General features: G+C 38.8%; 3 protein-coding genes across 4 annotated transcripts; 1 reads left to right on the top strand and 2 right to left on the bottom strand.

The window, feature by feature from the left end:
* Positions 1–1304: 1304 nt before the first annotated feature.
* On the bottom strand, positions 1305–7720 carry LOC119475201 (cytotoxic and regulatory T-cell molecule). 2 transcript variants are annotated; one of them, XM_037747670.1, is made up of 11 exons: positions 7577–7720; positions 6082–6240; positions 5803–5955; positions 5528–5647; positions 4799–4954; positions 4079–4309; positions 2581–2658; positions 2364–2426; positions 2041–2190; positions 1845–1931; positions 1305–1660 (listed from the first exon to the last, which is right to left on the bottom strand). In XM_037747670.1, the coding sequence occupies exons 1-11, from the start codon at positions 7629–7631 to the stop codon at positions 1488–1490; spliced, it is 1425 nt and encodes a 474-aa protein (XP_037603598.1). In that variant the 5' UTR covers positions 7632–7720; the 3' UTR covers positions 1305–1487. The 2 variants fall into 2 exon arrangements, with proteins under 2 accessions (XP_037603598.1, XP_037603599.1); XM_037747671.1 differs by having other exon boundaries at positions 6100–6240.
* Positions 7721–13052: 5332 nt separating this feature from the next.
* si:ch73-261i21.5 (zona pellucida-like domain-containing protein 1) lies at positions 13053–25815 on the top strand. Its single transcript, XM_037749778.1, has 12 exons — positions 13053–13224; positions 16966–17076; positions 18088–18191; positions 20011–20237; positions 20321–20505; positions 21787–21859; positions 22034–22131; positions 22293–22373; positions 23123–23294; positions 23773–23881; positions 24042–24062; positions 24958–25815. The coding sequence occupies exons 3-12, from the start codon at positions 18098–18100 to the stop codon at positions 25113–25115; spliced, it is 1218 nt and encodes a 405-aa protein (XP_037605706.1). The 5' UTR covers positions 13053–13224; positions 16966–17076; positions 18088–18097; the 3' UTR covers positions 25116–25815.
* Positions 13430–14182, bottom strand: LOC119476348 (histone H2A). Its single transcript, XM_037749780.1, has one exon. It carries the CDS (start codon positions 13934–13936, stop codon positions 13550–13552), a length of 387 nt encoding a protein of 128 aa, XP_037605708.1. The 5' UTR covers positions 13937–14182; the 3' UTR covers positions 13430–13549.
* Positions 25816–27455: the final 1640 nt, after the last annotated feature.

Below are 27455 nucleotides of genomic sequence, written 5' to 3'. Positions count from 1 at the left end.
GTAAGCAAAAGAAAATATCAATTCATGATGTATGTAACGGCTGTATGTGTTTTCTGTGCTGCTGTCCCTTTTCCCTCTCCAGTAGCTCTGCCCAGGTGTGCTGCAGTCCTCAACGAGGTGCCCAGGTGTGCTGAACTCCTCAACGAGGTGCCCAGGTGTGCTGCATTTGCTCAACGAGGTTAGGAAGGAAGTGCTTAAAAGCTCCTGTGCCAGCAGCAGAAGAGAGAGGCTTCTGGCGTGGGTACTGCTGGTTCTGCTGCCTCTCAGTTTATGACTTTATATTGGGTTTTTTCATATGTCTTTGTTAATAAATCCTATGGATTTTGAGAGTTTTAAAGGTGTTTTTTGTGGTTGCTTTGGGTCAGTGTTGGAGTATTGTTGGCCCCAATGAGACTGCTCAAGGGTGGGGCGTAACAATGTAAATACAACCCAATCTGCTTTCATCCATCCACACAACACCCCTTAGCCCTCCTGTCTTCCCCCTGCCTTTCTTAACAACCTCGATGCCGCCTGTGAGCACTTCTGGCCGGCGGGTTTGTATCTCTGTATAAAGTGGTTCAAGTTGTGAAATTCAATGTCCAAAAGGTCTTGTCAGCTGTGCAAGACTGAGTGAACACACGTGAAAAAAAAGGCAGATGATAACTAAACTACTAATTTGCAGAATCCGAAGACACTGAGCCTTGCATTGTGCACATGTTGCCGTCTTGGTCATCATCATCATCTTATTCACGTCTTCTTCCGTGGGGGCACCATCCAGTTTGGATTTACACACTTATAGGTTATACGCTTGGCTTCTACCTTGAAGGCATGTGGTTAGGCTGTGGGATCCCCATGGCGGGCGGTGCTCAGTCGCCTGGCCAATTAACTTAAGCCTTTTTTCGCCCAGTCAGCAGTTGGGTCTGAGTTGCTGTATGCACAGATTCAGGCCCAACTGGCAGTACATCACATCCCTAATGGCTTTCACCTCCAGTGGATACCAATAGGCCTACCAAAGCCCCTTAGAGGGCCTAATACGAAATAGAAATAGTAGTTGCTGGATGTAACTCCAGCTCTATGAATAGATTCGTATAGCCCGCTAACCACAGGTCCAGCTGGCCCCTGTTCTGTTCTCATTGCTGAGTTCAAAAGGGAGGTGAACAGCTGGTGTTGTGTAGTCTGGTTACCATCTCTTGACTGGGTGCTGAGTGCAATGATCCATCTCAGGTGTGCCAATCGGAGCTTCGATGGAGTTAGCCAAAGTTACATTCAGTTATTTCCCTTAAACATCCATTACATGTTCAAATAAAGTATGCCATTGTGTTGTAGAAAAAACATAATTTATTGGTAAACATAAAATATATACAATATTCAGAAGCTTATAAGCAAGTACATTATTTTCTGTGTAAACATACACTCTTTTTTACAAGTAGGCTACAGTAAAAAAAAAAAGCTAATCATCTTAACATGATGATATTGCTGATGTTGTAAATGCTGTATTTTACAGATTGTTATAGCTCTGTCTCCTTTATGTCAATCCTGACTAAAGTTTGTTCAAGGGTTTGAGGTTGAGAAGTCTGCTCTATATTTTCGCTCTCTGTCTCCAGTGCAGCTGTGTTTATCACTGAGGTTATCACTGCTGGTTTCTCAACGACGTACTGTGTGAACGCCGTGTGGAAGAGCCCTGAGAGAGAGAGAGAGAGAAAGTTTTACAATCAGTGATTCATTGCAGAAACAGGTTCACAAAGCATGTGATGGGAAGAGGAGGAATTCAAACATTTGCAGTTGGATTACAGTCTCTGCTGGCACACATGTCTTTCAGTGCATTTCTATATTTCTTTAAGAGGAGTGCTGAATCATCGGCTTACCTCTCCGCCTTTGTCCTTGGGCGTTCCTCTCTTCCTGGCTTGATTTTGATTTACTGCTCTCCTCTGATGGAACCGAGTCCTCATTCTCTGTAACAATAAAAACTATATTATATTTTCAAAAAAGAACGTACTTGCTGCTTTACGGTGTAAACTACAAGATGCTATATGCAGAAAATGGGGGAAATGGTCTGCTTACCTCTCTTCCAGGCCATGTGCGCTCTCCTCAGCTTGATGGCAAAAAAAATGACGACCACCAGAAGACAGAAGATCAGAAATGTAACCAGGAAGACCAGTAACGATGAACTTCCTTCACTTCCTCTCTGTGTATTTGGGTCATTAGAGCTTCCTGGGAATTGACAGAATGCTGGTCAGCAAAACCGTAATCACTTTTAAAGCCTATTACACATTTTTACTATGTGTAAAAGCAAGACTGTTATCTCATTATCATTTTCATACCAGATCAACTGAACTGTATAGTCTCAACAACGCAGACATATACTGTTACCAGTGTGAATTTACCTGTTCCGTTTCCCTCCGTATGGTTAGAGATCGTCTCTGTTGGCTCAGACACAGATGTCCAGTCTGTAAGGAATTATGAAGAAAGAAGGTACAATAAATAAACAGCAGCAGCCTAGAAGTCAATCCTGTTTTCTAAATAGAACAACTCAATTGCGGTTGTTCAGAAGTACCACTAGGTGGGATCAGACATTTGTCTTACAATGCACTCATATCATACCTGTTGTGCTTGTTGTATTACTGATGGTGTCATTCCTCCTCCTGGTTGAGCCTGGTAATACGGAGGTTGTTGAGTCATCTACAAGAAATAAAAACATTTTTGATAAATAAGTCTCATGAGAAAAAGGTTATTTTAAAAAAAAAAAAGGTGCAATGTGTAAGATCTGGCAAGAATTTCAGTTTAAAACATTTGAAAAAAAGTATTATCAACAGAATGTGAAGAGGTTACACAGTTGATGTTTCGTCTATGTATTGTGTTGCAGAGATATCTTGAAACAAGCATGCTAACCAGCTAGCCCCAGCCCGTCCTGTTTTGTAAAACCACTTGTAAAAGTAAGTAAAAGTAGTAAGCCCCGAGGGCTTGTCAACAGTCGTTCCCTTTTCTCTGCAACCGCAGACCAAAGCCAGTAACTCTGAGTTTCAGCAGTGTGGTTGAATGTTGTATGTTCTTGCCCTGCTGTTAGTTAATAGTAGACTTTTTTTTCTACCTGCAGTAGAGGTGAAATGTTTGTTTGGAGCAGGTGCCAGATCTCACACATTGCACCTTTAAAGAAAATTTCCTGAATGTTGCAAGGTTTTGTGTAACTTTTAATGTCAAAATGTATTTACCTCTGGCAAATTGTTCTTACATGTTTAAAGTTAAAAAACAAACTCTGGGTCCAAATATTTAAGAAAATGTAAACAGCAGGTCTTCGAGCTGGGATATCAAATTGTTGATGATACTATCTCGGAAAGGCTCTTCAACCACACGGAGCATCGCAGTTCCATCTTCAGAATTTATGAATACACTTCACCGAGTTTCACATTATAGTCTGAGACTTCCGTCACAGGAAACACATTCAGTGGTATCACAACTACAGTGGTGGGCTGAACTGAATGCATTATGAGAGTTGAAACTTTCCATCCCACGGGCCGACACTGTGTTTGATATACATGTGTTATATGATACAATATACTGTACAAGGCATGTAGCATACGGAACTATACGCCCATGTTATTCCTATGGTCAAAAACAGTCCAAAAATATGAGTAATCATGAACAACTCTCTCCCAAATCCAAAAACTAGAGTGCTAAATCTCAAATTTGTGAGACTTACTTCTCTGGTTTCTGGCTTTGAGAGAGACAGTAGCTCATGTTCACAAAATTAATGGAACTTTCCTCGGCCATGAAAATAACTTGTTCCCCTTTAAGTTTCATTAATCCACATCATTATTTACGGTGTAGAGAGTTCACTTTCCTTTATTATATACTGTATATTTTAATAAATTCATGTAGAGATTATTGTTATGTTTTATGAATGTTGAGTCTTTGAGGCATGCCACAACATTTACTATGTCACATTAATGTTTACAATGAATCATTAATATAGATTTTGTTGTTGTTTTTTAAAGATTTAAAGTTTCTTTTGTGTCCTTCATGTCATGTCTGCATATGTCATCTGATGTGGAAAACTTGAAGTCCATGCAACATAAAAATCATTTACAAATGTTCCACTCACCACTGGTGTTGAGAGGAAGTCCAGAGGATGTGACCATATTTGGCCCATTGGAGGGAACAGTTGATGACCTTATAGAGCTGTCTGATGAAGGTTCATTCACGCCTCTGGTTGAAAGGTACGCCGTTGTTCTCCCATGTCTGACCCAGCCAGTCGTTGTTCTCTGCCCCTCTGTTGACCCTTGAGGCCGGGCTGTGGTTGAACTGGCCGTGGTTGTGTGCCAGGGCTTTGTAACTGTGACAGAGAGGGGTTTTCACATTAGTTAATAAGCAGAAACAGCATTACATTCATGGGAAATCAAAGGGAAAACTCATGCTGACATTTAAACAAATATGCATATCACACATCTGCTTTTTTTTTCCAATTAGAATTCAGGAAACGCTTGCAACATATAGAAAGAGGAAATACACAGGGCTGGTTTTTTTGTTGTTGTTTTCGGTCGGTCGGGTCTCACAGTCTGGACAGTGTCATGGAGTAACTCTTGAGAAAAGCACCCTTCTCCAGTGCTTTCCCTGTTTCGTGACGACACAACTACGCTGTCACTGTTCCTCAAATATCACCATTATACAGAAATACTCTGAAGTAAACAAGTGTTGGTTAACGCAAGGGCTATTTTTTACTAGTTTCCCTGCTGGTGAATCTTTGATACAGGCTAAAAGTGGAGCTGGGGGAGAGCAAAACAGACAGAGATAATTATTTTCAAATGAAATGAATTGTACTCACATTCTCGTCCAATTTTGATAAAGTTCATCAGATGTTGCGAGTGTAGAGCTGGATGGTGAACGAGGCATTTCACAGTGATCTTTTTCTCCACTGAGCGAACACGTAACATATCAGTTGAGACATATTTTTTATCTTCATGTAGGACTTGGGCATGACCTGTGGAATGGGACACATGTCATTAGTGTCCATTTCTAAGGTGTACCGGCAAAAAACTATTATAATATGACATTGCTGAGAACTCACAATTTATACTTTCCTAAGAGAGTTTGAACTTTCAAAATTATATAAAACAGATGAGTGGGTCTACATGTTTGTAGAAGTGTTGAGTTCCATCATTAAACGACATTTTTAAAGGTCATGGCCGTCATCAGGACTTGAAATAACATCCGCCAACCCACTAACCCACCTAAAGTGGGTATAGATTCCCGTAACTGTGGCAGGTGGTGTCATCAAATGAGCCCACTCTGAGGTTTCTGAATCTAATTTTGACACACCTACAAAAGTGCAATCGCAACGGCGAGTACAGAGAGCTGGGTGTTCAAACACAACGACAAGTGTCCAAGGACAGACCGGCTTCTTTAAGTAGAGTTTCAGAATAGCATTGCGTAAGGTGCAACACCACAAACATGCAGTTGATTTGGACTTTGTGAGTCTAATTCATATTCTGTTACCTTATTGGTCCACCTCTTAATTACAATGCAGCTTTTCAGTTATTAGTTTCAAACTTACCAAGAATTTCAGGTCCCTGATCCAATTTCCAGGAGATCTGGGGAGGATATTGGTTCCCCTCAGCGGTGCATTTTATGACAAACTCTCCTTCGTGCTTCGTTACTGACATTTTGGGAAAGCCTTTAAAACAATCAACACCAGAGCAAATGTTATTACATTATTATGAAATGCTCATCAAATCATCAATGTAATGGTCACGGTGAGTGTTTTATCATTGCTGGCTTCAACAATACTGTAATGTGTTGACCCAGCCAACTGCAACATTAGACTCTCACCTAACACTGTCACCTCCACTTTCATCTCTGTCGGGCGATCGCCATAGTGAGTGCAAGTGTAGTTGCCTCCATCTTTGAAGGTGATGTTGGAAATACTGATGGCGAATTCTGACTCAGACAGTTTAGTGATGCTGTAGCGCTTGTCCTGTAAAGCTGCAGGAGCAAGTAAGGGAAAAATAGAAAAAGATGTTTAATTTAAAGTTAAAAGTCTTGCAATTTTGGCCCGAACATCAAACAAGTTGTATTGCTGCTTATACTGTTGTTGTGTGATTGACGCACATGATATGTGGTCATCACCTTGATTGCGATTGAAGAACATGATATATCCGTCAGGGTTCTTCCAGTCGACATTGGTCTTGTGAGCATTCGTAACTGGGCAGCTTAGGTTGAGTGTCTGACCTTTTTTCAAAGTCACGCGCTGACACACCACAAGTGAAACTGCAAATCAAATAAATAGGAACATCAATTTCCACACTGAGAGCACAATTTCATTTCCATGCCCCCATACAGTTTGATAATACACATAACATTTCATGAAATGACACCAATTCCACGCAGCTATACCCCTTTACTGTTCACAAGTTGATGATCAACCTTCTATTGGAATTAAAGTATGTTTCCCTCCCTCGCAAACAGAGGTGTCCGAACCCTGTTTTTCACAGTTTGACTCATCGTGTGTGTGTGTGTGTGTGTGGGTGGTGTGACAGGAAATCAAAAACCTTCCTCACTGTACTGCAACTGCTAAACAAGCCCACCCCCCTGTCACTGTTACATGTATAATGGGTATTCTGATGTGACAGGAAGTAATGTGGTCAGTTATTTCACGGCGAAAGAGAAAGTACTGGCTGGTGTGAGAGTTGTGCTGTGGGTTGTTCGGGGGGCTTTGGGGGCTTTTTCTTTCCTACGGGGTGAGAATGACGAGCTGTTTGGAAAATACATTTGTGGGGGCATATTGACACCAACAGGGTGTGAGGCCGGTGGGCTTGAAGGATCAGAGGTCATCAAGACATTTTCACACTTGTGGGCTGTGTGTTAGAGATAACACATCACTAATACGTCACTGAACAATGGAACACATGAAAACCACAGAAAACTACTTAATATACAAAACGTTTACTGTACAGCGAGTTTCCGCTAGATGTTAGTGATTGGGTTTCAGGTATTTTTGGGGATTTCTAAAGCCTGATTTTTAAAGAACATTTCACTTTCACAGGAAATACTATGCAATGTAAAATATATGCATCACATAAGAGCAACTAAGCTGATATATTATGCAACATTCATACATAAACATGCATGCATATATACTGTATTAGAATGTGGAAGAATTAAATATCTAAAATAATTGAATAAAATGAAATAAAACTTTAGATAAATTGAATGAGAATCCAAATGTGGATACAGTTCATCATTACTGATGACTAAATGAAAAGCTTTACATGTAAAATATACAAATATAATGCCTCAAAAAGCATGAGCTCAGACACAAATGCTTTTTAACTGAAGACAAATGCAACCATTTGAATGACAGAAACATCAGAGTTTGTAATTTCGCCCAAATATTCCCCAATAAACCATCAAATTCTGAAACATCACATATTACCATATAGAAGGATGAGTATTCTAACTGTCATATGTTAAGAAGTCATCACTTCCAGTAGCTTCATCCACAGTTTTTAATGATCAGATTCAGTTTGTCATCTCATTTCAGCATTAGATACTTTTCATAACAAAGTATGTTAATCGACAAGTATTGAAAGTGTAAAGGACTCACCCTGTATGAGTAACACGAAGACGCTCAGCTGCAGCTTCAGTTCCATCTCTGACATACACTAACAAGCACACTTCAACTCTGCCGCGCTTCCTCATCTCTTGATCTATTTGTATTCTCCACTGAGGGACCTTCCGTGACATCACAGCCTTGTGCTTTCCGTAGACTCGTTGGTTCAAGGGAGTCTCATATGATACCTACAGTAAAAGTACAGGGTTAATAGTTCAGGATTCATACATGATAGCTTCTGTTTCTGAAACGGATAGTTAACAATCACTTTAGTGGTTTAATGAAAAAGATTAAATATATATATATATATATATATATAAATCTTAATATTCAGTAGCTTTAATCAACAATTTTCACAACAAAAATCCCCCAAGAAAAAAAATACAGGCAGCTTGTATTTCACAGCTAAATAGAGGAGAAACATTATATTTGTACTGTTTCTGCTATTATATATTATATATCACAAGTCAACATGTTCTCTGTGAGAAAGTTTTGTTGAGTTACGCCAGAGCTAAATGTTCACAACATTTTCAGGGTGCTCGCATTCGCTAAAATATATATGTATATGTATATGTACATGTACATGTATATAATAATAATAATACTTTTATTTGTAGCGCACTTTTCAAGCCCAAAGCCCAAGGAAATCCACATCATAGCCAGCCTAATACAATGAAACATAAATAATGAAATAAAAAAACAATACAATGGGAAAATAAAGAAACAAGCATATACATATTCATACATTACATATGTACATACATACACATCAGCACACAAGCATACAAAAACTCAAGTTACTATCCAGGATAACACCCAGATTTCTCGTGGCTGACTTTACGTTGGGAGTAAGGAGGCCAAGGAGAGGCTGTACCTGATTTGAGATGTGGTCCGGGCCAATGATGAGTACTTCAGTTTTGTCAGAGTTGAGTTTTAAGAAGTTTTGGGACATCCAACCTGTTAAGTCTTGTAGGCAGCTACGTAGGGATGCTAATTTATTGGTGTCAGAGGGTTTAAATGATAGGTAGAGCTGTGTATCATCAGCATAGCTATGAAAGGAGATGTTGTGATGACGGATTTTGTGTCCTAGAGGCAACATGTAAAGTGTAAAAAGAACAGGTCCCAGGATTGATCCTTGTGGAATACCATGACTGATCTGTGCGGTTTTGGAGCTAAACTCCCATACTGAAACAAAACATTTCCTGTTGGACAAGTAAGAGGAAAACCAGTCTAGTGCAGCTCCAGTGATGGCTGCCCACTGAGGTCAAGCAGAACTAACACAGAACATGCACCAGAGTCTGCAGCCATCAGTAAGTCGTTTGTGACTCTAAGAAGGGCAGTTTCTGTGCTGCGTAATTTGCGTAAATGTGGTTGTTGTTGAGTACCTGTATTAATTGGTCCAGCACTACTTTTTCTAGGATTTTTGATGTGAAAGACAGTTTGGAAATTGGCCGGAAATGTGTTAATCTGTGGGATCTAAACCAGGTCCCTTCAACAGCGGTTGAACACAGGCGGTTTTGAATTGGTCTGGTACAACATCAGAGGTCAGAGAGCTGTTAGTAATGGACAGTAATGCAGGGCTGATTGACTCTATTGATTCTTTAAACAGTTTTGAGGGTATACTATCAAGGGGACTTGAAGAAGGACTCATAAGTGCTACAGTATTCTTAAAATGCTGAAGTGATACTGGTTGGAAACAATCCAGCACAACCAAGGAGGGGCAAGTGAGGTCAACTGCAGATGTGGGAGGAGTGCTGTTTGCTTTAATCTGGTCAATCTTTTCTATGAAGAAGGAAAGGATTTTGTCACAGTCGGCTGAGGAAGAAACGTCTGCAATAGGAGGAAGAGAATTTACAAGCTGATTGATGGTGTTAAACAGGATTCTGGGGTTATGTTGGTTGGTGGAGATGAGCTGTGAGAAATACTGGTCCCTGGTTTCCTTTATCTTACCGTTGTATGCTGTCATTAGGTCTTTGAGCAGCAGGTAATGAACCTGTAGTTTACTGGACCTTCACCTGCGTTCAGCTTTTCTACAGGTTCTTTTAAAGGGACTGTTTGTTACTTCTTACAGGTATAAATGGTATAAAAGGTGTTGCTGTTAACAAGCAATTCTGAAAGTTACAAATAGTCCCTTTAAGGCTACGGATGTCCTCATTCATCCACGGGGCTATTTTGGTTGTGGTTTTATGTTTGGTTATTAATGGAGCAACTATGTTCAGGGTAGATAGGCATAACTGATTAAAAGCTAATAACTGGTCGTTTGTATCAGAAAAAATGGACAGATTGTGTCAAACAGTGTTAAAAAGTGAAGAGAAAGACTGAGCTGTGTCTTTATTGAGAATACAGAACCGTACCTTCTGCTTTTGAGGTTTTATAGTAGCATGGAGGACTGTATTAAGCAGGATACACATATAGTCGGACACAGCAAGATCTCTGATGGAGAGACTGTCAAGGTTCAAGCCCAGTGTAAACACTAGATCTAGTGTGTGTCCACAGTTGTGGGTAGGACCATGCACATGTTGGACAAAATTGTAGGACTCAGTAATATTTAAAAACTCAGTTGCAGCTTGATCTGTGATGTTATCAACATGAAAGTTAAAATCCCCAACGATCATAATTTTATCGTAGTTGAGGAGGCAAAAAATTCTGAAATTCAGTTAGAAACAAAGGGTTACGAGTTGGGGGTCGATAAATGACAATACAGATTATTGGAAGGACAGAGTTAATTTTAAACATCATTCCCTCAAAACTTGCTAAATTATTGAGAGCGATAACCATGTTTCAGTTAAAAATAGGAAATCAAGGTCCTCAGTGCTGATATAGTCATTTAAAATAAAGGTTTAATTGGAGACTGACCTCACATTAAGCAAAGCTCTATTAGCATAAACAGGTTCAGGGTCTTTAGTTGCAGTGGGAGGCCGCATGCAATATAGCAGGTTCTGATGGTTAATACCACTTGATTTTAAATTTAGGGACCTTGGTATTGTAATAGTTGAGATCCTTTGAGGATATATGGGACATGAGACATATGCTAAATCTGATATTAGTGCAGAATGCTTGGGATATTCAATGTTTAGTGGACTTGAAGTAAGTTACATTCAATCACCAAGTGTTGGTAATTTGGAGTTATAAATTGGATTATTTATGTTAATGCTGTAACAGCATTCACAGTATGTTGTCCAAATCTTTAATCTTCCGCTTCTTCTTCTTCTTCTTCTATTTCTTCCGTACGTTTTTTAGACTCTAACCACTTCTGCATACTTTAAACTACAGAAACCATTCTACTATCAAAATATTCATCTCTTTAAGGATATTGGTGCATACATTCAACTTTTTTCTACCATTTATACTTTTTTATAATAAATAATATAATATAATATAATACAATATAATACTAATCTTTTTTCACATTTTTTTTTACAATGTAAGTCAATACAGAAAATCTTCAAATCCTCTTAAACATACTCCACTTTGAAATGCTACTGCTCCTGCATACTTTCAGCTACAGACACCATTTAAACTTTAAACGGGTTACAAGACTTTGAACTGTTAAACTTGCATTCAGATTTTTGATTTCTTTTACAGTTTTTGAATAATCACAGTTTAAGTTTGATGCTGTTTCCAGACTTTTTCTGAGTTTATAATGGGTGTGTATTGGATGGAATGTTCAGAGGTAGAGTGAGTGACATCAGAGTTAGAGGGGAGGAGAGCTTTAAAGTCTTCGGAGAATTGTCCAAACAAATTGCTCTCACACCCACAATTTTCACTCCTCATACATAAAATTTAGGTCAAATTGTAGGAAATTTTGTGCTGATCTCAGTCATGTAGCTATGAAATCAAACAGACTTACACATTTGGCTCTAGGACCCTCAAAGTGAGAGTAAGTCCAAGCAAATCCCCAATTGAACTCAATGTTAATCGGACGAGAAATGTCTGAGGGAAAGCAGACAAAGGCAGTTCTCTAAACTGTTCCCATGGTCACATTTTTGACTCTACACACATAAAAACAACATCAATGCGTTCGGCAGAGTCTCTTCTCTCTGATGATAATAATATTTTGGCGATTGGACTCACGGTATTTGACTGGGAAGCAGGGATTTGACAGGTAGATTTGTACAAAATGAACTGTCAGTTTAGATGTTGTCTGCCCCTCTGCACTCTGACTTTTCCCCAATCACAATGGCAACCAGTGACACAACCGCCTGTCTCTCTCTCTCTCCATCTCTCTAAATATTAAAGTGTACCACTTTAAATCCTGCAAAAGCTGCAGCGCATTAAATGCGCCTCTGTGCCGTTTGAGTACACAGGCTCCATGCAGACTGGATGTTATTCGCCCTGTGCCAAAAGGCTGCAGAGCATTTATTGAAACAACATGAAACATAAAACAACACAACGATTTGTAGCAGCAGTGCGAAAGGAAAACAACCCCAATCCCTTCACAATTGGTCCATATCAAGAAGGGATTTTTTTTCTTCATCATCCATCTCCAGCCTCCATCTTCCAGAGCCGACAACACACACAGTGGCGACTGAGCAGTCTATGAATAGTCCCGATGGGAAGCAAGTCTTCATTTGTAGAAACAGCAACATCAAACATTGTTCACTATTTGAAAGGTTGTTTATCCACTATCCACACTGACTCTCCATCTCTCTCATACACTCTCAATACTGTATCCCTCTCTCTCCCTGTGATACCTGATTGTTTGCACACCGGCAATATTTGCACTGTCTGTTTATATCATGTTTATTTTTGTTTATAGCTTATTATGTATATTGGTAGAAATTTAATTTGTTTTATTCTTATTTTATTCTAACATTTTTATCTATTCTTTTGTTAATATACTGTTTAAAGGGACTGTTTGTAACTTTTTACACGTATAAATGTACCGGGTCGGGATCCCATGCGCGCTCGCATATTTGTGGCTACGCTGTTCAGACCGCTCCTCTACCTGCTTGTCTTCACTCACTCACACAACGCGCGCGTTCTCGCTCCACCTCACGTTCATGCGCGCACACTCCACACTGCAGAAGAGTTAGTAGCTCTGAGAATATCTAGTGAATGTACAGTGGACGTTTGTGCAGAAATAACTGCTGCAGCTCCTCCAGACCAACAGAGGTTTCTGTGTCTTGTGAAGTGACGGGGCTCCGCAGAGAGAAACGTTATCGTCTCCGACCAAAACTCCGGTGTCTCCCCTGTTCCCTCCGGCCGTGGTCGGGAGACGATAACGTTACTCGCTGCAGAGCCCCGCTGCTTCAGCCCTGCTGAAGCAGGAAAAGCCAACACTAGGATCAGCATTGATTCATGGAGAGACCTTGGTCTGGTCAGCTAACATTACTGCCAAGCAGCTGAAATATAGAGTGATATTGTGCTTTTAGCTGACGTGTGTCGCCTCACTGTGTTGAGCGATGCTTGTTCATGTCTATTTAGAGCAAGCAAGCGCGAGCAACAGGACGCTGACTTTCGTTGACTTAATGGCCACAGGTGTCGCTGTTAACAAGCAATTCTGAAAGTGACAAATAGTCCCTTTAAATTAAAAAAAATAAATAAATCAATAAGTGATTTCTTCTTCTTCTCCAGCCTCCATCTTCCAGGTCCGACAACACACAGAGCAGTCTATGAATAGTCCAGATGGTGAAGTGAGTGTATGTCTTCATTTGTAGAAACAGCAACATCAAACACTGTTCACTATTTGATAGGTTGTTTATCCAAAAAACGACCATGCATATGAAAAGGGGCTGCAGGCTGCACAGGGAGTCTGAGTCCAGGTCTGCAGGAGTCTGAGTCCAGGTCTGCAGGGAGTCTGAGTCCAGGTCTGCAGGGAGTCTGAGTCCAGGTCTGCAGGGTGTCTGAGTCCAGGTCTGCAGGGAGTCTGAGTCCAGGTCTGCAGGGAGTCTGAGTCCAGGTCTGCAGGGTGTCTGAGTCCAGGTCTGCAGGGAGTCTGAGTCCAGGTCTGCAGGAGACTGTTTTCTACTTGCTCTTGGCTGGTTTCTCAGTCTTTTTTGGGAGCAGAACAGCCTGGATGTTGGGCAGCACTCCTCCCTGAGCGATGGTGACTCCTCCCAGCAGCTTGTTCAGCTCCTCATCATTACGCACAGCCAGCTGCAGGTGCCTTGGGATGATCCTGGTCTTCTTGTTGTCTCTGGCTGCATTGCCTGCCAGCTCCAGGATCTCAGCAGTCAGGTATTCCAGCACTGCAGCCAGATAAACAGGAGCTCCAGCTCCGACGCGCTCTGCGTAGTTCCCTTTACGCAGCAGCCGATGGACTCGACCTACTGGGAACTGGAGACCGGCTCTGGAGGAGCGGGATTTGGCCTTGGCTCTGGCTTTGCCTCCTGTTTTCCCTCTGCCAGACATTGTGGTTAAATATATTAAGTTATTGATCAGGCTGACACACTGTGAAACGGTGTGTGCAAGAGCTATATGTAATGCCTTCTGCTTCTTCTTTGAGGTTTATTGGCAAACAACGATTTGGTGCCACCAGCTGGTATGGAGTGTGGATCATTCTGGATTATAATAACTATATCCCCAAAAAATAAATAAAAGTTATAGTAAAATAAAAGTGAAAATAAAAATAAAAATAATATAAAATAAAATAAATATAAATTATAAATAAATAATATAATCACAATGATATAATAAATAATTATAAATGATACAAAAAATAAATAAAATAAAAATAAAATTAAAAATAAAAATAATAATAATATAACATAAAAAATATAAATGATAAATTAAATAATATAATGAAAATGATATAATAAATGATTATAAATAATAATAATAAAGAAAAAAGAAACAAACAACCTCATATAATATAATAATAATGATATAATAAATAATTATAAATAATAATATTAAATAAAAAAAGAGAAAAAAAAGAAAAGAAAAAGAAAACAAACAACCTAATATAATATAATAATAATAATAATGATATAATAAATAATTATAAATAATAATAATAAATAAAAAAAGAGAAAAAAAGAAAAGAAAAAGAAAACAAACAACCTAATATAATATAATAATAATAATAATGATATAATAAATAATTATAAATAATAATAATAAATAAAAAAAGAGAAAAAAAGAAAAGAAAAAGAAAACAAACAACCTAATATAATATAATAATAATAATAATGATATAATAAATAATTATAAATAATAATAATAAATAAATAAAATAAAAATAAAAGTAAAAATAAAAAGAATAATAATATAAAATAAAATAATATAAATTATAAATAAATAATATAATAATAAATTATTATAAATAATAAAGAAAAAAAGAAAAAGAAAACAAACAACTTCATATAATATAATAATAATGATATAATAAATAATTATAAATAATAATAATACAGAAAAAAGAAAAAGAAAACAAACAACCTCATATTTTTCCAATCATATTAATTTGTCTAAGATATTGAAATAATTTTCTATAACACTCATTTAGTGAGTTCTTCAGTAAAGAAGCAGAATGTGATTTATGATCACAGCGATATGTGAGGACAGGGGCATTAATTTATGGCTAATATTCAACAAAAGCAGAGCAGGATCGTTGTCATATCATGCAGATCTTGTTGCTGCTGTGGACAATGAGGAGGAGCAGCTTCAAAGCCAAGGTTGTTGTAGCCTTAGGTGGTGGAAACAGAAACCAAAGAGAGAGGATGTTAGATGGGAATATAACCTTAATTTATTACATTAATACAGCTCATGTACACATAACTCAGGCACGTTCAAGTTCAATGTCTCTGTCGGAGAAACATGTTAGTGTTTCCCAGTTATGGGTCAGATGGAAATAATGTACCTTTATAATAACCATTATTTATAAATTGATAGTTAAGTAAATTTAGTTAATAGTTATTTTACTGTTAAACTATGAAATGGTAATTAATAATGTTTAGTAATTATTAGTAATACTATAATTGATGTTATTTTAACAGTTTATTGTTGTACACATTATAACATTTTATATAGTATATATATATACACACACAAACACTTTGTTAATGGTTAATAAATATTTTATAAGCATCTTTAAACATTATTTAGATAAATAGTTAATGCTTTATTAATGGTTAATAACTGGTTTCTGGCCCATCTATCTATGAAAAGTTTATAGATGTTTTACAAATGATTTCTTAAATGTTTACAAATCATTTGGTAATTATTAACGAATAATTCATATAGTATATAAAATGTGTGCAACAATAAACTGTTAATAAATAGTGTAAAAATGTAATAATATAATTTATAAACTAATTATTTCATATTACACAAACTAATGATAAAATAACAGAAATCATAACATTACTAATAATTAGTAAACATTAATTCATCATTTTATTGGTTGTTAACTTAAAAATAACAAGTTTAATTAACCATCAATTTACCATTTATAAATTATGGTTATTATAAAGTGTTACCAAAACACATACATTGAGACAGCTGCTCCAGATGTGCATGAGCCAAACATGATTCATGAGAGAGGAACATCACGGGACACTGAAATATACAGATGTTGTGCAAACATGATGTCCCCCTGAAGTAGATCCCAGATGTTACCTGTCCAACAACCCACTCAGAGACACTTATGGCTGCTGAATGGTGGAAAAGGACAGACTAGAGACACCTACTGAATACTAAGCTGCGTGTAAGCTCATCTCCTCTCCATTGTTTGGACGAGGTCTTCGAGCTCCTGGAGGGTATCTGGGGGAGACTCGTGGTTCAGGTGACGGTTGTAGGTTTTGTTTGGCAGGGTGTGCCTTTCTCTCCACGTCTGACATGGTGTGAAGGAGACCTAATTTCCTAACAAAGAGTGGAGGTAGCCCCCGGCAGATGACAGAAAAACAGCACTTTAGTGGAGCAGAACACATAACATGACCTTTTTAGGTGCCCCTTACATAAATATGGCTGAAACAATTCATCAGATATTCATATTTTGGTTATGTAATGTCCTCAGCTTAAGTTGCTTTATAGGTTCTTGTAGATATTTAAGGGTTTTTGACGTTCTAATTGTATATTCCTGTAAGATATTTTAGTAAAAAATCTATTTTATTATGTGTTTCAACTGAGTTTTAAAAAAAAACTACAAATAACCATATTTTCTTGTCAATATAAAGCAATAATCAGCCCAAAAGAAAATATAATCCATCTATAGAGGGTATATTATGACACTTGCCTTACAGAAATGATGGCAGTTGAGGTAATTTGTGAAATGACAAGTTTAATTTATAGACATAATGTTCCACCAGAGCGAGACACTCCATATAGGTTCACCTATTGTTCCATGTGTGTCAGATGATCCTGTTGTTGGATCTAACCTGCTTGTGTTGCTCTCCTACCTTTCCCTTTTCTTCTCGGTGGTTTCCTGTGGACTCTTTCAGCTGGAAAGGAGGCCAGTATAAATGGCTCAAAGGCGTGAAGGTAAGAGCAGACACAGACGAGATACACTGAGGGAACGAGGTGGAACAACACTCTGATGACATCCACACAAAGTAAGAAATCACTGAATTTAATTAGACTTTGATATAGTATACAGCTATTCCCAACAGGTCTACTGCTGCCTGTTATGATCAGTAAAGTTTAGTTTTCTTAAATGTCTCATCTTACTGCAAGGCTTCAAAAAGAACCTAAAAGAACATTTTGATTCCTCCTAATGATGCTACAAACAGATTACAAATCATCAGAAGTCTACACATGAATGTGTCTTTGCCTTTACAATTAGACGCTCCAAGCTTGTCATTTTAAATCACTTGTAAGACAAATATAACTGCATGCTGCTACTGATTAACATCATGTTTACTTCATCATATCAGTATTCTCTGTTTGAGGACTTGATGTAGGATTTGAAATATATGATTTAGTGTCCACAGTTTGTTTTTAAAAAGTGTTTTCTGATGCATTACATTGGATTGGCTTTACTCATGTCTGTAATAGAGTGTTTCGACATTCACTCAAGTACGTTAAATGCAATGTTAGATACTTGCACATTTCCACTTTATACTAATACTCCACTTCAGAGGGAAAAATTGCACTGCATTGTTTCTCCAGCTGCAGTTACGGCCTACTTTTCAGATTATGATAAAAAACAAAACAAGAAAGACAACAAGAAGAAGTCCAAACTTCTCACATGATTTCATTTCAAATTCTTTTTGAGAGCTGATTAAGTTCTTTGAAATCTGGAATTACTGAGTTGAATTTGTCAAAATAATTCTTCCTTATTTATTTTTTATCAACAATTTAATAATGTCATATATATAACAATATATCAGTCACTGCAGAAAAAGTAAATTTTTATACTATATCAGTATAAGTACATTTTGTTGATAATAAAAAATATTCTCTGATTTTGAATGCAGGACCTTCACTTTTACAGAGTAGTTTTACATTATTGTAATGATAACTGTAATGGAGTTGGTCTGTTTTTGTGCATCTTGCCTTTTCGAGCTCGTTACCAGAGGAGAACGTGCACCTCTGATTTCTGTCATGTGTTTTTTTCCCATCAGTTTGAGGACAATGTGGCTTGCCCTTCTTGTGTATCAACTTGCTACACTCTTTCTCGCCCAAGCTCAACATGCCTGCTTGGGACACTCCACATTCAGAAGACCCGGTCAGTGACACTAACCGAGCTCACTCTCTCATCCTTTTCATCCATCATCCATCCCACCTGCTGCTCTGACTTCCCCTGCTGCCCCCCCACTCTCTTCCTCCTTTCACACCTCTCTTTCCTCTGCAACCTAGTGCGTCAGCACTGACTATCTGAGAAGTGTGTCTTTATCTCTGGGGTGAGGTCTGTTACAGCTATGGGGGAGTTTGAAATTGGAGCTGCTGGTATTATATATCACTCGTCAGAAGAAGTTAAAGAGAGCTGAATGATGTTGTGCAGATGCATTCCTTTTAGAGAACATGCTGCATGTTTTATTGCTGCTTTGCACTGATAATGTTTAACTGAAGTTAGATGCCTTAAAAAACTTATTTTGAGAAGTTTGATATCATGAAAATTAGCTGATGAGAGAGAGAGAGGAAGAGGGGAAACTAAACTGTAGCATGTAGGTCTGAAGTTAGCACGAATGCAATGCATCAAATCTATACTTTTTTTTACCTGAAAATCAGTTTTTTGTTCGTAACATCCAGAACGTCACTTCTCCTGTGAGCTCAAAAAGCAAATGGGAGAGTACGATATTGATGACATCACCAAAGCTCCTTTCTGATTGGTCAAACTGACAGTGTTATATCTAACCCAGTGTTACGACGCTCCCCGGTCTCCCCTACATAGTTGTTTTAGGAAATTGTTGCATATTATATGAATATATTAAAGGTGTACTCCAGTGATAAAGTATTGCACTTATATAAAGCTTCAACTGGTCCAAATCAAAGCAGCAGAGGCTCGCCGAGATATCCTGACTTTATGTCTCTAGTTTGGGTCCAAGCGCCACTGGATTCTACATTTCCCATAATGCAACTTCATACCGTCTTTGGTATCACTTTAGATTACAGCCTGTTGATTAATGTGTTATTATTTAGTATGGGTATCAATGAAACACTTACTGTAAGTACAGAGGACGAGGACAGGAAGTTATGGAATAAGGGGTAACAACTTTACACTGTGAGTACCCTGTAATACATACTGACGTGGCGCGCTTGTACGAGCCCACGCTACAAAAACAAGTAAGAAAAAATGAAGACAAGAATACGAAAATGTTTTTGCATGAGGCCCAATATTCCTAAGCTGTTTACATGGCTAAAGAAAATTAATATTTCACTAATATTGCCGTTTACTTGCAGCCGTGCATACTCACCAGGACCTACTATGTCCTATACAGCTACACCCTTTAAATAACTTTAATTTAAGTTTCTTTCATATTGTTTAGGTTTTTCTTAGGTTTTTCTTTTTCCATCTCTACCCAAGACTTGTAAACTGTTAGCTAGTTTATTTGCGTACAATGCACAGAGCTGGGCAAGATGCCCAATTGAGATGAATGCGCTGTAGACATGCTCAAAGAACGCTCCCAAAAAAATAATCTCTGCATATCCAAACATGCAATATCAGTAACTGCTACATTTGGAATAAGATCTAATTCAGTACATGTAAACGGATTATGCTGTTAAGACCCTTATCAGATGCAGAATATTGTCATATTCGGAATAATAGTGGAATATTAGTATGCAGGTAAATGTAATCATCGTCAATGGGAAATGACTCCACACCTTGTAACGCAGGCTTTCTGTTAAAAATATAGTCTCAACCCAATCCAAGAGTTTTCTCAGATTTTAGCTGGACATCATGAGATTGTTTTCACAGGCTGAGTAGTAGACTAGTCCTCTTGACAAATAAACTGTGTAAAATGGGTGGAGTGCCCCTTTAAGAAGTCATTTCTAGAGTAGTCTGCCCCTCAAAATCCTTAAAGTTCTGGTCTTGTCCTCCTCAGTTAACTCAGACATCGCGGTCCTCTGTGGATCTCAGACCGTGGACCTCCAGATCCTCCTGTGTCCCGTCTATTTTAACGGATACAACGAGTCACTGCTGTCCCTCAACTCAGAGCACACCAAACAGCAATGCAAAGGGACTGCTGACTGGACGGCGGACCCGCCTGTTGTCAAATTCAACTTCTCCATCACAGAGGAGGGGATCACCACCTGCTCTAACCAGCTGACCGTAGGTTATCTACTGTAAAACACACCCAGCAGATTAACACTCACACAACAGATTCTTACTCAACAAACTCTTTTTCCTCAAAGTACTCTGAGGAGGTGGGAACCGGAACGTTTGCAGACTTCTCAAGCGTTCATTACATCGGCGTCTCAGGCATGATCTGCTCTAGTGACCCCAGCTCAGGAGCCATCACCTATCACCAAGAGGTGATGTACAGGTTCTCCTGCCGCTACCCGCTGCAGTACCTGGTCAACAACACTCAGATGAGCGTGTGAGTGGCATCTGATGTTTAAAAGTGCACACAGGAGTAGATTTTGTTGTAGCTTTGCTGATCAAAGATGAATTACGATTTGGTGCAGTGAGTTATGTATGTGGTGGACATAGATGTGTTTCCCGTTTGGAATAAAGAGAAGAAGAACTGGCTGGTTAGAGCTGCAGTAGGCAGTATATTTTTGGCATCATTGTGCAAAAACTCCATAATAACCTTTCTGCATATGTAATTCAAGTGTTCTGAGATACTTATGCACCTCCTCATGGCTCTGTTTTCAGGCTTTAGAACAATAAATAACCTTGATGCACTGGACAATTTGCCAATCGCTGATGACAGTTTAAATAGTAAATTCCTCACTTGCATACCTTGGGAACTAAATTAATTAAAGGTCCCATATTGTAAAAAGTGAGATTTTCAGGTCTTTTACATTATAAAGCAGGTTTAAGTGCTATATAAATACTGTTAAACTATTAAAACGCTGAATATACGGAGAAATACACACAGCCCGTATTCAGAAATTGTGTGTTTGAAACAAGCCGTTAGGATTTCTAACAATTTGTGATGTCACAAATATACAATATTTAGACCATTACACGGTTTTAAACGTAAACATTCTAAGTGTGTCCCAGTTTATTTCCTGTTGCAGTGTGTGTAAATAACATCAGTTGACAGGAAGTACACATGGACCCAAACTGTTGCCTAGCAACGCAATTCCGTTAAAATGCACTAAAATGGAGCGTTTCAGAGAGAGTGTAAATACAGGGATATTCAGATAGACAGTATGAGGGAAATAAAGTTTTTTTTAAACATTGCAGTATGTAAATATGTTCTAGTAGAAACACAAAATACAAGTATGAACCTGAAAATGAGCATGATATGGGACCTTTAAACTAATCACAGTAGCCACATGACGAGGGGTATCATAGATCATAGATTGTGTGTGAAATGAAATCAATAGAAATGGGCAGCATAGAGGGGAAATGTATTCAGCTGGTTGAGTGTGAAGTCATGTTTCTGAGTTGACTGTAGATGAATGAAGCTCAGCTCGGTTTGACTATATATAAGAAAGTATATCAGGTTACCATACGTGGCTGTGCCTCGTGGAGCAGTCAGTGTTCCTCTCAGGTGTGTCTAGTTTCAGAAGGGCTTGAATCTCACCTTGGCGTGTCCCTCATGTATCAGATGGAAGATGACCTGGATTTGATGACTTGATGACGGGTTTTCCCCGTAACGATTTCCAGCTGCTGACAGAACTTTTTTTTATTTTGTTTTGTCCAACAGGTCTGGGGTCAACCTGGCAGTCAAAGACAATAACGGGAGTTTCATCAGCACACTGAGCATGCGACTGTACTCGGTAAGACATCATCTTCCCTTTCAGATGTCTTCCAAGATATTCATTTAAATCAACATTTACTCTGTCAGACTTAATAACACCTCTGATGCTGGAACTCAAAGCACTCTGTCAAATTGACCAACCCATATCAATCTAACCAACATCCTTCCATCTCTTCTGTTATTGGGCCTAAAGGACACAGAGTACGCCTCCATAATGCGGATCCCTCCAGGAGGCCTGGAGCTAAAGACCAGGATCTTTGTAGAAGTGAAGGCCTCCAACCTCACTAGCAGGTACTTCACACAACTTCTAGCAACTGAAGTATACTGATTGTCTATTTTTATTCTTCAACATTACACGTATTTGCTCAATAAAGAACAAATTAATCTAATCTAATCTAAAAATATGACGAGCTTTATCGATCTGTGCTGATACGAAAACTCCTCCTTTGCAGATTCAACGTGTTCCTGGACCGATGCTACGCCACAAACTCGCCTTTCCCCATCAACACCACGTTTTACGATCTCTTTGTTGGGTGAGTTTACCGCCTACAGAGATGAAAAGTGAAACAACTTGACTTTAGGTTTAGAGAAAAATACAAAGCTTTTTAACACAGAGATAATGTTTAGAAATTAATAGCTTTTTCTGATCATTGAGCCACATCTCATGGTCTTCATTAATGAATTCATCTTTCTCAGGTGTTTATAATGTTTTCATCCACGGGAATGTACTCTGGTGCGGTCCAAAACAACCGGTTCAAGACCGCTTGCGAGAGGTGGTCTCGGATCGTTTCCAAGTGAACCAAAACGCGGGCTGCCTGTGTGGGCATTTGTGGAGATGGACACCGTTATATGACAGGTTGACATGAGCGGGAGAGGACTGACCTGGACTTCTGCAGAAATCTGAAGAGAACATACAGAATACGCTAAATAAAGTCCACAAAAATAGATCATACAACAATATTTCATAAGTCCGGGATTCCCTGAAGTGGCAGCTCATTCGTACACGTCTCTCACCAAATATCTTTTTGAATTTGGTGCACTTTAATTTGTGCGTTGTGAAATCGACGATCGAAATTTCACTCTGATTCGGACCAGCCAAAAATGACTACGGCTTGTGAAAGCGTCCTAAAAGGAGGAGGGTAACATTATCAATCTGTTTTAGTGATACAAGCACCTGTGAACCCGGCCGCTGCTAAACCAAAAGGTATCTTTTGTTAGACTGAAATCTGGTTTAAAGTTCTGGAGAACAGGACAAAATAAATCACCATCTGTCCTCTTCAAGGTGTGACAAGGATGGCCAGACGGTGATGGGAGTCAACGGAGCGCAGCAGGAAGCCCGCTTCTCTTTTGAGGCTTTCCGCTTTGTCCACAGCACGGAGGAAACGCTGTCCACCTACTACGTGCACTGTGCCACCAGGCTCTGTGTGAACTCCTTCTGCCCTGAGCTCACTCAGGTCAGCTTCTGCCTTCAGACATCACAAATGCAAAGCCAGACAAGAAATTTGACATTGGACAATTCTGAAAAACCCTTCCATTCCTGCTTTTTTACAATATCTACACATGGAAACTACAGTATGGTTAAGGTTAGGAAAGACCGTGATTATGGTTTTGACGGGATACAAACTCCAGGTTCTCCTGCATGAAATCAGACGGTGCAACCTCCATATCTTTACTTTCTGACTGCACACATAGGGCACACTACTTCCTTTTGCATTGGGTGTCAATCGTGAGGTGTAGATTTGTCCATTATGGACGTAATTACTTGGGGTACTGGGCTGCACAAGTTATATCTAAATATAAAGTTTTAATGTGCAGTATTTGGTGTATTTTCATGGAAAGCTGTCATGGCAATAAGAAGTGTTCTTTATGTTTACTGACACATCTCAAAAACTGTCCTATAACCAAAATAACAATCGCCCGACTCTCCTACAGAACTGCACCAACTCCAGAAAGCGCCGCAGCACCAACGATAACCATGACACCACGGTGAGCGACCAGGCCACCGTCAGCTCGGGCCCCATCACTATCCGCGCAGATAACGGTGAGAAACATGAACGGTCTTCACAGATTTACACCTCAAAATACTCAAGTAACAAAGGCATACGTTTGCTGAATCACCTGTCACATATTCGTTTGCATGAATTGATTGGAGGTTTCTTTTGGTCGTGAATGAACTGAGGGTTTCTCTTGTCCTCTCACAGGGTATCTGATGGCATCTGGAGGTATGCATACACTGCCAACATGAATTCATTCCGTGCATTCCTGTATGTTTATCAAACAAAACCGATGACAACAACAGCGTCATTTAGTTTCCCTGATCATATAGACAAGTTATTAAGGCCCCCAGGAAATAATAGGTGTTGTGTATAGAGGTGGATTTGTCGAAGGTGAAGGGTCAGAGAAAGAATCCTCACCTGGTAAAGACATAAGACACAAGTATATGCATTGTTAACAAGTATAAAGAGCAGTGAATGCCGTGCAGGGGCAGGGAGGTCGAGGTGGATGGTTGGGTCATCACCACCACACCAGACTTTCGCCCAGGAGATCGGTGTTTGTGTCCTGTGTGAAGCCAGAAGTCAACGTTGATTTATTTGTCAGGTTACTTAAGAATTTAAGTTACGCCACTTCTGGTAAACCGCTTCTGGTGTGGCAGCGTAACTTAACCACAATCTTTCCCAAAACTAAACTATGTCGTTTTGTTGCCTAATCCTAACCAAGTTGTTTCCTGTGAAGACAGAAGTTTATTTTGAAAAGACTGGAGCAGGACATTTGTAGGAAAACGCACGAAAAATGAGAAATAATTCGCAAGATATACGAACCGTTAACCGTTAATGTCAGATTGTTGGTTTTGGAAAGAAAGAGATGCTTTCTTATTGGGTGAGAACAGAGGAGCTCAGACTTCTGGGTGCCAACCAAAATATGGATAAGCTGCCAAAAATGAATGTATAGAAGAATCTTTAACTGTCATCAGTCACTTTGTCTGTATAGTACATGTATGTATGATCAGGGAAACCAATTGGTTTGACAGTTAGATACATTCATATGTTTCCATCATGCTCATCAGTAAAGAAATGCTCATTCCTACGGTCTAATCCTTGGTGTCTCTTTCCTTCCCAGGTCTTCAGAAGACTGATTTGAACGGCAGCCTGCTGGCTGTTTCAGTCGTAGCAGGCATGGTTGGAGTCATCTGCCTTTCTCTGGTGGCTTTTATTGTTTACAAGAAGCACTACTCCAATACCAGTTCCACTAAGACCATCCTGTACTCACAGGAGTGACGGTGGACTTTGTCCTGTTTCATTCATTCATACAGTATGGTTTCCAATACCATGTGAGCATCGTGATAAATGAGAGAAATCTCTGACTTTTTCTTGATAATTGTTGGTATTATCCAACACTATACAGGTCCCCTGAAATAAGCATTATTATAATTATAATATAATAATAATATTATTCATGGCAGTAAGATAGAAACCTTAAATAAATAAATAGATTAATTAATTAATTAATTAAATGTAGGAAAAAAACTATTCATATAATATTATACATATAATAATATACATTCAGGGTTTTTTAATACTTAAATATATATATATGTATTAAAGGTTCAGAAAGTTTTTTCTGTTTCTAATAAAGGTGTTTGACAAATTGTATATGGTTATTTATTGTGAATTTTTAGGGTGTTTCTTACAATCCTTTCAGAAGATGTCGAAAAACTGATGTATAAGGTATTTTTAATAAAGAATATAATTTTGTCTGTATGTTTTTTATGCTTTATAACTGGGCTACTTGCAGCTGTATTTCACATTCTGATCATTTGGGAAAGAGTTTCTTTAATTCCTTCAATGCAGAGAATCTGTCGTATACAAAGAGCGTGAGTCCTCTGTGAAGTCCTGAACTGGAAGTGGTATCCAGTGACATAAAAGTTACTACGAGTATGCATATACGTTTGGCTGAATGTCACCAGATAACACGTTACCTAAACGGAAACACCTGTACGTTGAGGAACAGGAGCCTGAGGAGCAGGAGGAAGAAGTTGAGCCATCGTTCTCAACCGTATATTGAAATGTGTTTGTGTTTTTGTGTCAGAGTGAGTGTCTTTGTCTGGTGAGGATCTTTGTTTCCCATCTAGGTGCTCTCTCTCTGATTGGCTGGAGGTGTGGGTTCAGTCTGGGGTATGCCGGCTGCTGATTGGTCCAACCATCATCTCTGCAGTTTAAAATGCTCAGGTAGTCTGACAGCAGTCTGACAGCAGACTTGTTCTGTCCTCGGCCTCCAAACCTTTGTGTTAAAGCTGATCTACAGTTGAATCAGTAGCCTTAGTGCCCTAGTTGGCTTCATCATTGTGTAACTTGTTGTAGGTTTTCTTTGTTGCTAAAGATAAACTTCAGTGGTCGGGGTGAACTGCCATCTTGTTTCTTTTATAATCTTCTCTCCTGTTTCTGCTGTATCCTAGGCAGCCAGATTTAGTAACTGTTGTCTGGTTGTTAACTTGATTTTTAGTATTAAATCTTTTTTACTAAACTTAAAATTTAGTCCTGCGACTGTAGTTTGGGGACTACGGAGGGGACGTTCTTTACACCTTTATTTTGCGCTCCTACGCCCCTAGACGAGGGCCTAACAGGCCCCTCCTCACCCTACTGGACCCAGAACAAGGCCTACTGGTCAAAGACTCACCCTACTGGACCCAGAACAAGGCCTACTGGTCAAAGACTCACCCTACTTGACCCAGAACAAGGCCTACTGGTGGAAGATAGAAACTGTCATCAGGGCATCACATCAGACTGAACTCTTTGTCCCTGCTCACCTCTGAAAGGGACTATTAAGTCATTTCAGTGTTCAACACCAAGAAGCCCCGTCGTCTCCTGCTGGAATCATCAACAGTAAGATCATTTATGGACTAATATGCTGTTTCTGTTTGTCTAGTTGGATCAGAACCAGCTTGATTGTCCAGGTATGACTAGACCTGCACACGTCGGCTACCAGGAGTTTGACTCTGGTTATTTTGCTCTCATTGTACGACGAAAATAGAAATGCAGCTAAAAACAAGGTGAACAAAGCTGAACAAGAGTGAAGAAAGAAGATAAATATACATGAGTGATTCTATAATTCGGGGTACATGTCATGTCCATGGGCTGTATTTATCAATTTTACTAAATATTCACTTCAAGCAATGGTCAATTTTATATCAGGGCACATTTCTCTTTGATTTAATACAAAACAGTCAACAGGTCCCATCATTTATTTTGCATAAAATGCTTATTTTATACTGTAATTTTCTGTTTTTGTGCTGTCCGATTTGCTAAATGTCATTAACATTAACATTAAAATACATGTTTTTGTATATAATTTTCATAATTATTTGTTCAAAATAATCATTAAAATATGAGAAAGGTGTTTTAAAAGCTATTTGGCTCATTCATGTACATTAAATCATCAACTTTGTGTGTGTCCGAGAAATCTCTGTCAACTGTTACCCATTGAAAAAGCCCCTATAAATCAGCAATGGTTTGCTCCAAAGTCACATGTCCAACATCACATGATGTCACTTCCTTCATGGAGGGAGATTTGAAAACAGTGTGGCAAGTTTCTACCCCTCCTCCTTCAATATTTCATCA

This window comes from Sebastes umbrosus, chromosome 17 (genome assembly GCF_015220745.1).
Source record: "Sebastes umbrosus isolate fSebUmb1 chromosome 17, fSebUmb1.pri, whole genome shotgun sequence".
In the NCBI taxonomy this organism is placed as follows: Eukaryota; Metazoa; Chordata; class Actinopteri; order Perciformes; family Sebastidae; genus Sebastes; species Sebastes umbrosus.
This window is presented reverse-complemented; position numbering and strand designations above follow the sequence as displayed.